This window comes from Lepeophtheirus salmonis, chromosome 7 (assembly GCF_016086655.4).
Source record: "Lepeophtheirus salmonis chromosome 7, UVic_Lsal_1.4, whole genome shotgun sequence".
Taxonomy (NCBI): Eukaryota; Metazoa; Arthropoda; class Copepoda; order Siphonostomatoida; family Caligidae; genus Lepeophtheirus; species Lepeophtheirus salmonis.
In genome coordinates this window covers 20,035,505-20,048,324 of record NC_052137.2, presented here as the reverse complement: position 1 = coordinate 20,048,324, position 12,820 = coordinate 20,035,505, and the positions used below count along the sequence as shown (strand labels likewise).

Below are 12,820 nucleotides of genomic sequence, written 5' to 3'. Positions count from 1 at the left end.
ATCTGATTGTTACCATGAATTAAACAATAGCATTTATTAAATACATATCGATATCTTTAGTTCTAGTATGAGTTTTTTACTAGACAGGATCTGTTTTAATTATAGAACTTGATAAAATAACGAAACCACCAGTATATAGATTTTTGATTACAATTACTGATGCATATTTGGCTAATAAGAAGTTTATTTTCAAAGAGTAAGAAGCTAGACAGCAATTTATCAATGATCAATTTTTTCCCAATTCAATTTTCTTAAAGTTTCATTATGTGCACATATTAAAACATGTTTACTAAAATTTACATACAAGAAAGCAATTTATTTATCCTGATTTAGAAGGGAAGTAAATATATGCGGATTTTAATCATGCGAAAAAGCTATATGAAAGATAACTAGGATTGAAAATACAATATGCTCATAAGTTGAGTATCAAATTGATAAAGGCAGAGATAAAAATTCGAAAACAATTTTTATTATGTTTTCAATATCATTAATTAATAAACCTAAAAAGACTCTTGATCAAAGATCTTCAAATAAACAATGCATCAATCAACAGATATGTTTTTTAAATTAAACTACTTTGCAATTAAATAGATAACTATAAACTCAAAGAGTGGAAAAGGGTGATTTTTTTGTAGGTATATTTGGCTATGTAGCAAAATTTTAGCTTAAAACAACGACTTGTAATTAATGCTTGGGAGTTATCAAGTTTGATAAGGACATTACTCTATGTTGTCAAATATTAGAAGATAATTTTGCGATTTATATGAACTAAAAGCGTATTTCACCAATTTTATGAACAGAGACTACAAATTGTTTCACAGCTTTTAGTAACGTGTTGTTTCAAGTCAATTCGGGGGTCATCTCTTACATATAAAGTTAACAAATAATTTTTTTTGGGGGTTTACGATCAATATATTGCTATAAAAATAACTATTTTAATACATTTAAAGTTTAATTTATAAGTCTTCGTCTTCGATTATTTCCTCTCCTTTGGTTATTTTATTTTCGATGTTTTGTATCATTGATTTTAATCATAAAATATTTCACAGACTTCATTTTTGTATTATTTTATCCAAACTTTTTTAATCTATGAAAACGTAAATTTTTACTAAACTTAAAAGAGCGGCAGATCCCTCTAAATGATGTACAATTTTAGTTTTTTTTTTAATTTTTTTAGTTTGTAGATAATTACAGAAATTTTAAAACTTCGTACATTTTTAGCTCAAAAAATACATGAAGGTATACTTTATCGTCTATCCTATGTTCTTAATATATGTAAAAAATTTAAAATCTTTATTTTAACTGAGTAAAAATGATCATTCCTTTTTACGAAAATAAATAGGAAAAAAAAGGAAATTAATACAAGGTACAATGATGAATAATTAATATCATCTAAACAAGTCGAACTCCTACATATATATTGCTACCATACATTCAATAAAATTATACATGGAAATATTACATCATTATTTATTTCCTTTCATGAACCGTTGCATGTTTTATTTCAACTTCATATCTTATCTTATAATTGAAGACCAGAATTGTTGCTCGTTATTAGACCAGTTTTGTGGAGAAAAATATTCTTGTTATGAAAATTAAGAAAGAAACCCCTTTTTAATTTATCTATGTTGTGCACCCAAATTATAGTCTGTCACACCACCTTGCGGATAATAAATTATTTTGCCTGCTCATGTGAAATTTTTTTTCGAAAATTGAGAACTCAATTAAGTCAGATGAAAAAATTTAGCTTCATATCCCAGGCCGGCTTACCTTGACAAGAATGTTTCTTTGAGGGATTAAAATGGATTGAATAGTTTAATTATTATTTTTTTAGTGTTTATGACAATTTTTCAAAATTGAGAATTTTTTACATATATTTTGCATTTTTTTGAAAATAAATCCAATAATTTTTTTCAAATTCGTTTTTGAAACATAAAAAAACGTAACAAAATTAATTTCAATTTTTACATTTTTTATGTGGATGAATTTTTTATAATGTGTTAACTCCTGTTTTGAGCCTTTTTATGGTAGCCCACAGGGCCTAGGGTAAATATCCCATTTTAAACCCGGCTTGCTAATTTCGCTCAACTGATTTCTCTTTGGCCCTTTGAAATTAGTCCATTTTGGGTGAAAGAAACTTCCTTCTTCTAATTTCAAGTAACTCTAGAGCGTATGAAAATGGCTATTAAAGGCTAAAATCTCTCAAAAACAATTTATTCACGTATATATGATATTAGCTGCAGTTAAAAAAAAATTATTTGCAAATATTGGTTGTGATTAGGATTACAACTATTCTTCTAAGTGATTACACTGTAGAAAATCCCTATGTGCTGTACTAATAACAGATCCTCGTAAAAAATAGGACAACCAAATATATATGTGTGAATATGAAGTTGGGTTTTGGAATGAATATCATAGATTGGTTTTTATTTTTATTAGACACAACTAATCTGGTCTTAAAAGAAATTCTCTCTGTACCATTCTAAAAAAAAAAAAAATTGGTCCACATATTGAGGCTGAAAAAACCTATCCAGGATTTTCCAACGATTTAACTTAGGTCTACGGCCTGAGATCGTAATCAGGAACGAAATATAGGTTCAGATAGGTGTATAGAAAATCACATTAGTCCGAATTTATCATGGTATTTTCCCTCTTAGAAACAATACACATTTTAAATTACAGAACATATTTAGTCTGGAAGGGAGAATTATCGACATTTGAAGGTTATAACATGCTTATATAAGGTGCTTACAAATAAATTGCGTCTACACGCTTGCTAGATGTGGTAGCTGGTGTTGAGATCCGGTTCGCAAGACAGGTTTTTATAATATTAAAGACAAAAAAATGGGTTCGATCTGAAAAGATTTTCACAAGACCAAACTAATTTGTAGTTTTAAAGAGCTTCAGTCTGGACCGGCCCCATAGAAAAATTCAGTTAGATGAATTGTTAGTGATGTCATTTGTAGTTCAAAATTGTGAACATCGGCAAGATTTAAAGTTTTCGTTTTCTTTTTGCCTTGAAAATAATTGTATCAAATGAACAACGTTTCATAGAACTAATATAACGTTAAAAAAAGATTTTTGGATTTAATTAAATGACTTAATTACTTACTTGATATGTATGCTGATGAAACATCATAATAATATTTACTCACACTTACATATAAGGATATGGTAGATGCAAAAAAATTGCAATTTGACACATTCTCGTTGAATATTATATAAAAAGGCGTTTCCAGGGTGTGTTGTATGAGCAACAAAAAACATTGAAGGGTTAAATGACATCCATAAATCATATTTGTACAACTCATAAATAAGGAAGGGCTAGAAAATCTGTCCAAAAAAATCAATATGGAAAATGTGATTAAACTTGAATATATTACAAAAGGACGTGATTTTTATGGAATCAAGAAAAGACAACTTAAAACCAATTTATGCTATAATTATATACTACATATAGCTATATTTTTTAATCAATATGTCCTCCTTCACATTCAATAACAACCTCGACACGCCGGCAAACAGATTAGCCACTCTTGACGGTGAAGGTCTATGGCGTGTCACATCATGATGTCAGCTCAGAGCGAATCCAAATTTGGGTGAGAGTTGCGGCAGACATTCTTCTCCACGACATCCTAAACTGCAAAGTTCCGGAGGTTTGGTTCTTCTTGGCTGTATGGGGGTGTAATGGACTACTTGATGCTGTATGCAGTCCATATTGAGATGCCTAGGTCTATGTATCCTTCTTGGCACTGACACCGCCACGGAGATTGTTTTTGCTCCGTCATTTTTAAACTATGAAACATGGTATCAACACAAAACTGTTTTTTTTATTTAGCTCTCGTTTGGTTGAGTAATGAAACCTTTTAATTTAAAATAACGACCATAAAATCATAATCAAATGCTACTGCAAGTTTTAGGACTCCCCACTCTTCAAATATCGAGACTGAAAAAGTCGGATCACGATTTGAAATGGATTAAATTTTGATGTAGGGTCGTATATCGCAGTCTGGCCGAAAATATCGGTCTACAAAATATCATTTAAGACCGAACTGAAGTCTCAACACTAATGTATATATTTTTACAATTGATTTTATTATTATTATCTGCGTAAATACTGGACCTATAATTTAGTTCTTTACATGTATAATTTTAAAACCAATCCTTAGGACATCTTAAGTTCAATATACTTTGTTCTAACTAAAGTCCTTTTTGGGCGAACAAGTTGAAATGAGTTAAAATGCGTGACACATATCTATTAAGTATAACAAGCAATACGAACCAATTGCTGATACACATGCCATAAGTAAAAAGTCAGCTTTCTATCCCCTGTACCTTTCTTCATAGGAAGGATTTAAATTATTAATGACCCAATAGGAAGGATAACAAGAGAAAATCAACAATAATACGTTGGATAACTTCCTGTGACTAACGTCATTCATAGGAAAAGCCTTGACCAGAACTTTGAAAACATGAGAGAAGTGATAAATGTTCATATAGGCCAAGCGGGTGTTCAAATGGGAAATGCTTGTTGGGAACTGTATTGTTTGGAACATGGGATTCATCCAGATGGATTGATGCCGAGTGATGAGTCTATTGGGCAAGCAGATGACTCATTTAATACGTTCTTCTCAGAAACTAGTGGGGGAAAGCATGTTCCAAGGGCCGTATTTGTGGATCTGGAACCAACTGTTATAGGTAGGGCAAGTATTCCTCTCATAAATTATGTTATCTCCCTTCGAATTATAATTCATAATCAACAATCCCTTTTTTCCCGTGCTTTCTTTTTTTTACATAATTTTAATAATTCATGTTCAATTTATGTGCCTTCTGCTACTTCTCATAAAGTCGATAGTCTTATTGCATGATAATTGTGATAAGTACATATGTGGTGCGTCAACACAAAAGAAACTTGAACACTTTATACAGGGTTCTGCACTGGAATTAGAAAATACATTTATTGATTTATAGTCAAAATATGGTCTGAGCATTAGAAGATTTTTTGAATTTTTGAAGTAAAAACATCGTATTCATTTTAATTAATAAACTAAATATTTAATCTTCCATTAACTTTCCGAAGTTAGCTCCAATTAACCAAACTAGACCATCCACATAAATATGAAAATTCTTGAATGACATGAGATCAGATAATATCCATCTCGAAAACTGACTAAAAAATGAAAAAAAACGGAAATTTATTTCATTAATCACCTACCCTCTTGTATGTGCAGGCGGGAAAACTCGTCTGTGTTGCACTCATACGGGATCTGGTTGAGGTCAAAGTTTGAGTACAACCCTCTACATACACACCAAGAGGCCAATATTTTACAGACATATTTAAAACAGTTATATGCTGTGTATTCAAATATCTTGGATGAATTAAGATGTCCAAGAATTGTATGTATAGTGTAGAACCTTTATCTTATTTATCTGATTAAGATATCTAGGAGTATTTGTTTCTAGTTTAAAACCTTTATTTTATTTATACGACTTATTTTTACCCCAATATGACATTTTTAAGGAAAATCTGTCCATTACTTTTTTTTTATAGTGACAATGAATTTTCGCTAATTTAAGTACAATTTACGACACCGCTAAAGAGTAAATCAATTGATGATATTTTTTTGTTGAAGAATGCAAATGTAGTCTATTTCAATTTTGAGAAAAATCTTTCTAGCTTGCTTTTGTGGTGACATTTAGTTGATATCTAAAAAGCCTTAACATCGATGTTACTAATGATACCTTCTTCTTAATGATAAAATATTTAGACAGCTACGTAGCAAAGTTTTTAGTATTTATATATCTACATAACATATTATATATCTAATACTAAAAATATGGATAAAAGTGTGTTATTTTCTGGTATCCATAGAGAACAAGCTCATTATTTATTCAGACGGCTGTCTCCCTTACATTAATAATTTGTTGTTTTTTCGTAAAAGCTAAAACTATTTTTTTTTTAATAAATGTTTATAACAATTTTTATTTAGGAAAAACAGGGAAATGTTGCAACCCTCCACAATTCTCCTCGTACATAAACACAAGTTGTTGCAACAATATTTCAAATTTTAAGGGTGTTAGATAATAAAAATTATTTTTAAAAGAGACGCATTTTTGTCAACCTTTCTTATATTGGATAATAGAGGTCAAAGCCCGTAGAATGCAACACTTAGCAGATGGGCATAAATTTATCCACAAACTGTCTGGAAGGCGCTTTATTTCGACCGACGTAATTTTCTTGCAGTTCCGTTTGAAGACTCACCATTTTGGAAGTATTTCCCAATTTTTTTCGACCGTAAACATAATCATTTTTTAAACCGGAGACCTTTTACACAATATTAGACACAATGAAAATCTTACTACAGCTGTCAAACGTCAAAAAAGTGGTAGTTCAAAATGCAACCGCTAGATGGGCCACCCGTAAGATGGTACTATTTTTTTTAATTCACCTCATTTTCAGTGAGTACCAACCATGTGTTTTGTTATTTAAAAATAATGGATCAAAATTAATTTCGTGTATCAATTTTATACGGCTACTTGAAGGGAAAAAATACCATTCAAGCTAAGCAATGGCTTGAAAAGTGTTATTGGACTCTGCTTCAGAAAATGAATAAAAAACTAATAATAAAAATAAACAATTTTGAACGATTTGTTTTCTTTATTAAGATCAACCCTTTTAAGTCCATTTTTTAGTATGAGAAATAAAAGCCTGCAGCCCCCTTTTAGCTTTGAAGGCCAGGCTTTGTTTAATCAATCGGACCTTTTGTCCTACGGCATGTGTCAAATTCTATGACAAGAACTCATATTGTTGCGTGTACTTTTTTTGATTCAATGACCATGCACACAGACTCCTCCTTTTCCTTGCCCCTGCAGTGTTCTCTCAGACCTTCTAGCAATGGAGTCTATAGGAATGGGGGATGTAGGGGGTGCTCAAGCACAACCACACAAAATTGTTACATAAGGAATTTAGATGGCTTTATGTCTCAGTCTGTTAAATTCTCGACTACGATGTAGCTGAAATCTCCATCAATAAACTAGGATTGCTTTCCTATAATATTTTACATCTCAGTGTCGAGATGGGACCAGGCAGAGCCATTACAGGGTTATAAAACTCGATGCCCCCTATTTTAAAATTCAGTAGCCCTAGTCTAACATACCAACAGATATTGAATTGAAAAGTATCCTTGAACGAAATAGTACATAACCATTTCGAATTCTAGTATTACGATGTCAAGGCAATGCTTTTCCTAAAGAAGTCATTACTTCCCATAAAATCTTGGTAATAAATTAGATTTCTTCGAGTCATAATTAAAATACGACTCGATCATTCGAGGGTCGTTTGAAAAGTCCATGCTCAGTCTGAGGGATGGTGGTATTACTGGAAAGGATTCATGTTTATTTCCTTCCTCCCACGGCTACTTGTAACTGATCTAATAAAACGCCATTACAGTTAAGCTGCTCTCCTCACAAATGCACTTGATAGGTCATGGCTATTTACTATAAACAAACCAAGTAATTAGTTTAGCTATAACATCCCAAATAGAAGAGGAGGATCAACTAGGCCAAAGACGACTTCAAAAACAAGTTTGCTAGGGCAACATTGGAGACGGAAAATATAGATCAATATCTCAAGACAATCTGGGATCCAGTCCTCCATCCGAAGGAAATATATCTGAAATATAGGATATCGTCAGGTGTCTTCTTTACTGGAAGACATTTTAATGACGCTCGGGCGCTCTGTGTGGATTTTAGTAGAGTAAAGACAACCTCTCACGTTTCCCGGAACTGTGAGAGAAGGTTGGGAAGGGTATACGAGAGAAAATAGAGAGACACCCTGATCCGGATGAGCTTATGTACGGCTTCGAAGGAACCAACGAGGGATTCCGTTTGGCGTCGAAGGTGATATGCAGGCTCCAGACTCTTATCACTTCAGCACGTTTCAGTGGTGCCCGCCCTTCACCAATAATAGCGGAATATAGCTGTGTGTTGAATTCATTTAATGCCATGGAAATGTGGTGATTGGGATTGCTAGACTTAAGTTTTTATTGTGTTTTTTTTTTTCATTTTGAACATTGTTTATTTGTTTTTATTATTGGAATCATCATCAGGTATGATTCTAATTGTGTTGTATTTAGTTGAAATTATTTTCGCTACGTGTAATTGCTTAGCGCAGTGGGCGTTCATTCTTTTTTTTAAATTTTTTTTTCTCTACCGTTCTTGATTTTTGAGGTGTGGAGGAGGGAAAAAATCAACGACAGGGAAACTTGATTGTACGTACATAAAAAGTAAGGTAAAATAGCTAGCTTAGGTGAATATAGTTTTTTTATAATTTTAAATGTTAATTAGATTGTAATAAAAAAAGAAAAACAAAGTTTTGCTATAATTATGCTCTGTTTCCAAAAGGACAGGAATACAATTTATTGTTGATTCTTCGTTGTGTATATATATATATTAGCTAAGTATTACCTGGTGTTGTTCGGGCTAAGGAGGGAGAGGCGAACCATATTGAAAATAGTCAAATTAATGGAGAAAATTAAAAATATATTCAGAAAATACTTCTATACACTTATAATTATAATAGGAATGTTTTGTTGTAGTCGAAAAAGATCCATATAAATTCAGTTAAGTAAGGTAATCTACAAAGTCTCATAATAGCCTCCCTCTCTCAAAAAAAAAAAAAATACTCTTTATTATTGCCTCGAGTAAAATTATTATAAATATAAAAATTGCAAATATATTTGCTTCAAAAATTCCCAAATCGACATTCGCGAATAAATTGTAAAAAACTGTTTTGCACTAATTTTGCAATATCTTTTTCGTACTTACAATAACAAAAAAAAAGTAATGAAAAATAATGTTATCGAAAACATAACCCTCGATTATTAGTTCATTTTTGCAAATATTGGAAAAATTACATAATAAAATTTTCTAAAAATTTGAAATACTGCACTAAGTTGAAAACATTGTAAAATTTAATGTCCAAAATGATCATTTTGTGGAATTTCATTTAAAAAAATTGAAAAATGACGTTTATAAAAATATATGAGAGGAAAAAGAGAGAAAAAAAAATGGAAAATTCATCAGAAAATGACAGATGTTTCAGTTAAACATTTTTTAAATTGGGGATAATTAATATGACAATGATAGCCTTGGAGTAATGAAGAGATCAATAGCAGGTGACTTATTTGTCTAACGGCCAGATAATTTTGGCCCTTTTTTTTGCATTTTTTTAAAAGAATAATGCGTTATACAATAAAAGTAATTACTTGTAAGTATTCTCCAAATTGTCAGGACTATCAAGTAATTTTTTTGTTCCTTTTATTTTTGCATCCGGCTGGGGACTCAGTATGTATCACTATTTATAGTCCAACGAAATATATAAGTATGTTGTGGCTGATATAATGATAATCAATATGGAGCAATCATCAGATTAATTTCAAGTGAATATAATTTGTATTTAGACAGATTAAGCAAACTTTATATGAAGTCATCTGGTCTTTATCTTCGATTCATAAATAGTACCAAATTTTAATTTTATATATATTTGTAAAAATATAATTTTCTATGAGGACGTATTTTATTACTCAAACATTTACTTAATTAAATTCTTGTATAAAGGGATCACAAAAAACATAATAAATTACATAAGGATAATTCAATTATTATTTATAAATTCGTAATATGACATTCACAAAAAGTTTATAAATATGGAGAAAAATATATTTTTATAATTCTGCAAATGTTTAATTCATAAAGAGATAAATGTTTGATATTATATCAAATTTCTTAAAATACTAACTAAATATTAACAATATAATAACTTAGAGTTTTTTATTCATTTATAACCCCATTTAATTACAAGCTAAGACATGCAAATCCTAAGCATTTTTTAGCGTGAACAAGTGTTTTTATATTTCTAAGCTCTTATCATTTTCCTTTAGGATATGTAGAGTGATGCTAATCACTAGCATTTTGTGCACGTAAAAAATAGAAGTCTAAAAGCAACATGGCTGCCCTGACAATGTGAATACATTTATAGAGGAGAGCAGCTTAGCTGTCTTGGACTTCCATTAGGTCAGCTACAAGCAGCTCTGAGCAGGGGAGAAAGAGGATTTGAAAATAAATAAAGACATAAGCAGTGATTAATTACTCCAATGTCAATCCTAAATTCTACACTGAGTCCAACAAAGATTTATAATTATAACTGCAACAAATCCTCAGGGTTACTCCATGTCTTTTATGAGCACACGCATAGATTCAATCCAGTTTTGTATGCATATGATAGGTTGTATGTAGTAGAAAAAGAAATTTGCTCCTCAGTAATTAAATAAGAATAAAGGGGGAATGGAAATTCACTCTTTAGTTTGTCAACTAAAAAACAGCACAAACGGGCGAACTAGAAAATTCACGCAAGTTTTATCACCACCTATGTATAAAGTGTAACCATGAGTGGTGTGTTCTCATAAATGATGGAAAGGAGCTGTTGGAGAGTTACATATACTCTTTGAAATCGGAATATCATTGAGGATCAATATAGGAGTAGGTGTCAGGAGGGCTCGCATACGGAAAATTCGTATAGGGAAAGTTTGTACTGGGATTACTAGCACTGGGAAAGTTCGTATAGGATAAAACTCGCCGGGGAAGAGTCGTATCCTTATTTAATATAAATAATAATCTCACTCAAGGAAGGCTAGATAATTCTAGCACGTCGCTATCCTCATTTTATCACGCAACCTTTTCTCCAAAAAGAAAAAGAAAAGCCCAAAATCATCTGGTAGTTAGCCAAATAAGTCAATCACACCAACTGTTATTTATCTCTTATATACTCCCATACTATCACTGTCACATTATTGCTTCATCATTTTTAAAATGAATTACAATTATTGAAATCTACATAGTATTTGATTCCATACTGTATTATAATATTGCTCAGTAATATTTTATTAAAAGTGAAGTTGTACATTAGTAATAGTGTATGATACCAACTTTTCTTCAGTCAGAAGAGCTTGGGATTTCAATTTTACTTTTTCTACGTACATTTCGGGTTTAGATGGATTGCTCAGATAGAAGTTTTCCCCGACTGCCTTGGAAACACATATATTGTCACTGCCGATATCCAATGGCATCTCTCATTTCCTTGTGCTCTCCTACGATCCGACTTTTGAGTGCCTCCTCGAATCTTCTTGATGAATTGTCATACCACATCCAATATATTTTCCAATATGAATAATCCATCATGTATAAAGTCTAATGATAATTGATAAGTAAGTGAATAGCACTGTTTCTATTCGTATTACATTACTGTAATGTTTGTTTATTTAATTTAAGCATAATTATTAATATTACTTATTTTGTCTCAGGTTCGAACACATTAGTGATTAAATAAGTGAGATTATAATATAAAAAAATAAAAGAAAGCGAGTCTTCCCCCGAGCGAGCTTTATCCTATACGAATTTCACCCAATGTGAGTAATCCCAGTACGAACTTTCCCTATACACATTTTCCGTATGCGATTTTTCATAGATCCATAGGAGTCTTTCCTGCCTATGTTCTTGCTTTGTACAGAATAGGACTTGTGTTTATTTCCTTACTCTCATAGTTGGTTGCAACTAATCAACTGTTACATACTGAAAATATAATTATGATTTATATCCCAATTTATCCAGTTATATTACTGCTTAGTGCACAATCTAACTTAATACGTGATGAAAAATAAATTTATTATCTCTTATATTTGTTCTAAGAATATTGAAATAATTTTATTTATTATTTCTTAAAATAAAATATTTAAGATATTCATGACAAGATTACTTTAATTCAATTATCCTTCCTCTTTTTTTTCATAAGTTTTTTACTTATAAAAAATGTATGAAACTTTTTTAAAGAGAGATTAACGTCATAAATTGAAAAGTTTCACATCAGTGGTGCATTAGTTTACCATTTGTTGTGTTTTAATTAGTTAATTGTTTTTGATACTTTTATGCCTGTAAGATCTTAAATTGATAGTCTAATTTGAAACTACAATGGTTATTTATATTTTTAGTAGTACAATTTTTCCTAGCATTTTATATTGTCTTAAATCTATGTGTACGTTAGAGATATCTTTTTTTCAACGTTTTTCGAATTTCTATTACAGCTAGTTCGGAAAAGTTGTGATAAGCAACAAAAATAAAAATGATATCGGTCTAGGATGTCATCTTTAGGTAGCAAATCTAGTTCAAAGTTTGAAAGAAGACAAAAGATCTATATTTCGCTAATAAGAATTATAGTACAGCATTAACGATTATTTTACAAATATTGATTAGGATAGACAATATCCTTGCCTATAAAAAATATTAATATTTTTTTGAGAGCTACCATATGGAGCAAAAAGAGAGAGTAAAACAAGAACATATATTTATACTTAATCATTGCCAAGGTTAATAGAAATACAAGGTTATACCATAACGCATGTACGACTGATGTTTCACTTCCACAACGATTTTAATTTTGACGTCATAGTAGATGAGTGTTTGCGTGTTAAGTCAAAGTCTATTTTTCTTGCCCAGCAGTCAGTACGATACATTTAATTGAAAATTCTAGCAATAGTGACGTCATAGACTATACTTTGTTGCGTGTTTTGTCAAAATCCGCCTGTCTTGCCCATGTATCGGTATAATACATAAGATTAAAAATTTTAGCAAGTCCGATTACATGATGGTCCTACCTTGTATTTCTATTAACCTTGATCAGTCTCAGTCCATCAGACACATTCAAGGAACATTAAAAAATTAATTTTTTTAAATCTTTATTTAGACAGAAAATAATTTATAAAAAATT

At 30.8% G+C, this 12,820-nt stretch overlaps 1 protein-coding gene across 5 annotated transcripts in view; it reads left to right on the top strand.

Moving 5' to 3' along the window:
* The first annotated feature begins 4,360 nt into the window (after positions 1–4,360).
* Positions 4,361–12,820, top strand: part of LOC121121525 (tubulin alpha-1C chain) — a 30,527-nt gene continuing 22,067 nt past the window's right edge. For 3 of the 5 annotated variants that reach the window (XR_011781109.1, XR_005865507.2, XM_040716483.2), the window contains exon 1: positions 4,367–4,698. Coding sequence is in view for 3 of the 5 variants with exons in the window: in XM_040716483.2 (XP_040572417.1) it covers positions 4,473–4,698 (226 nt within the window). In the remaining 2 variants the exon portion in view is untranslated. Of the gene's footprint in view, positions 4,699–12,820 lie in introns of all 5 variants that reach the window. The other 2 variants (XM_071889980.1, XM_071889981.1) reach the window with 2 other exon arrangements.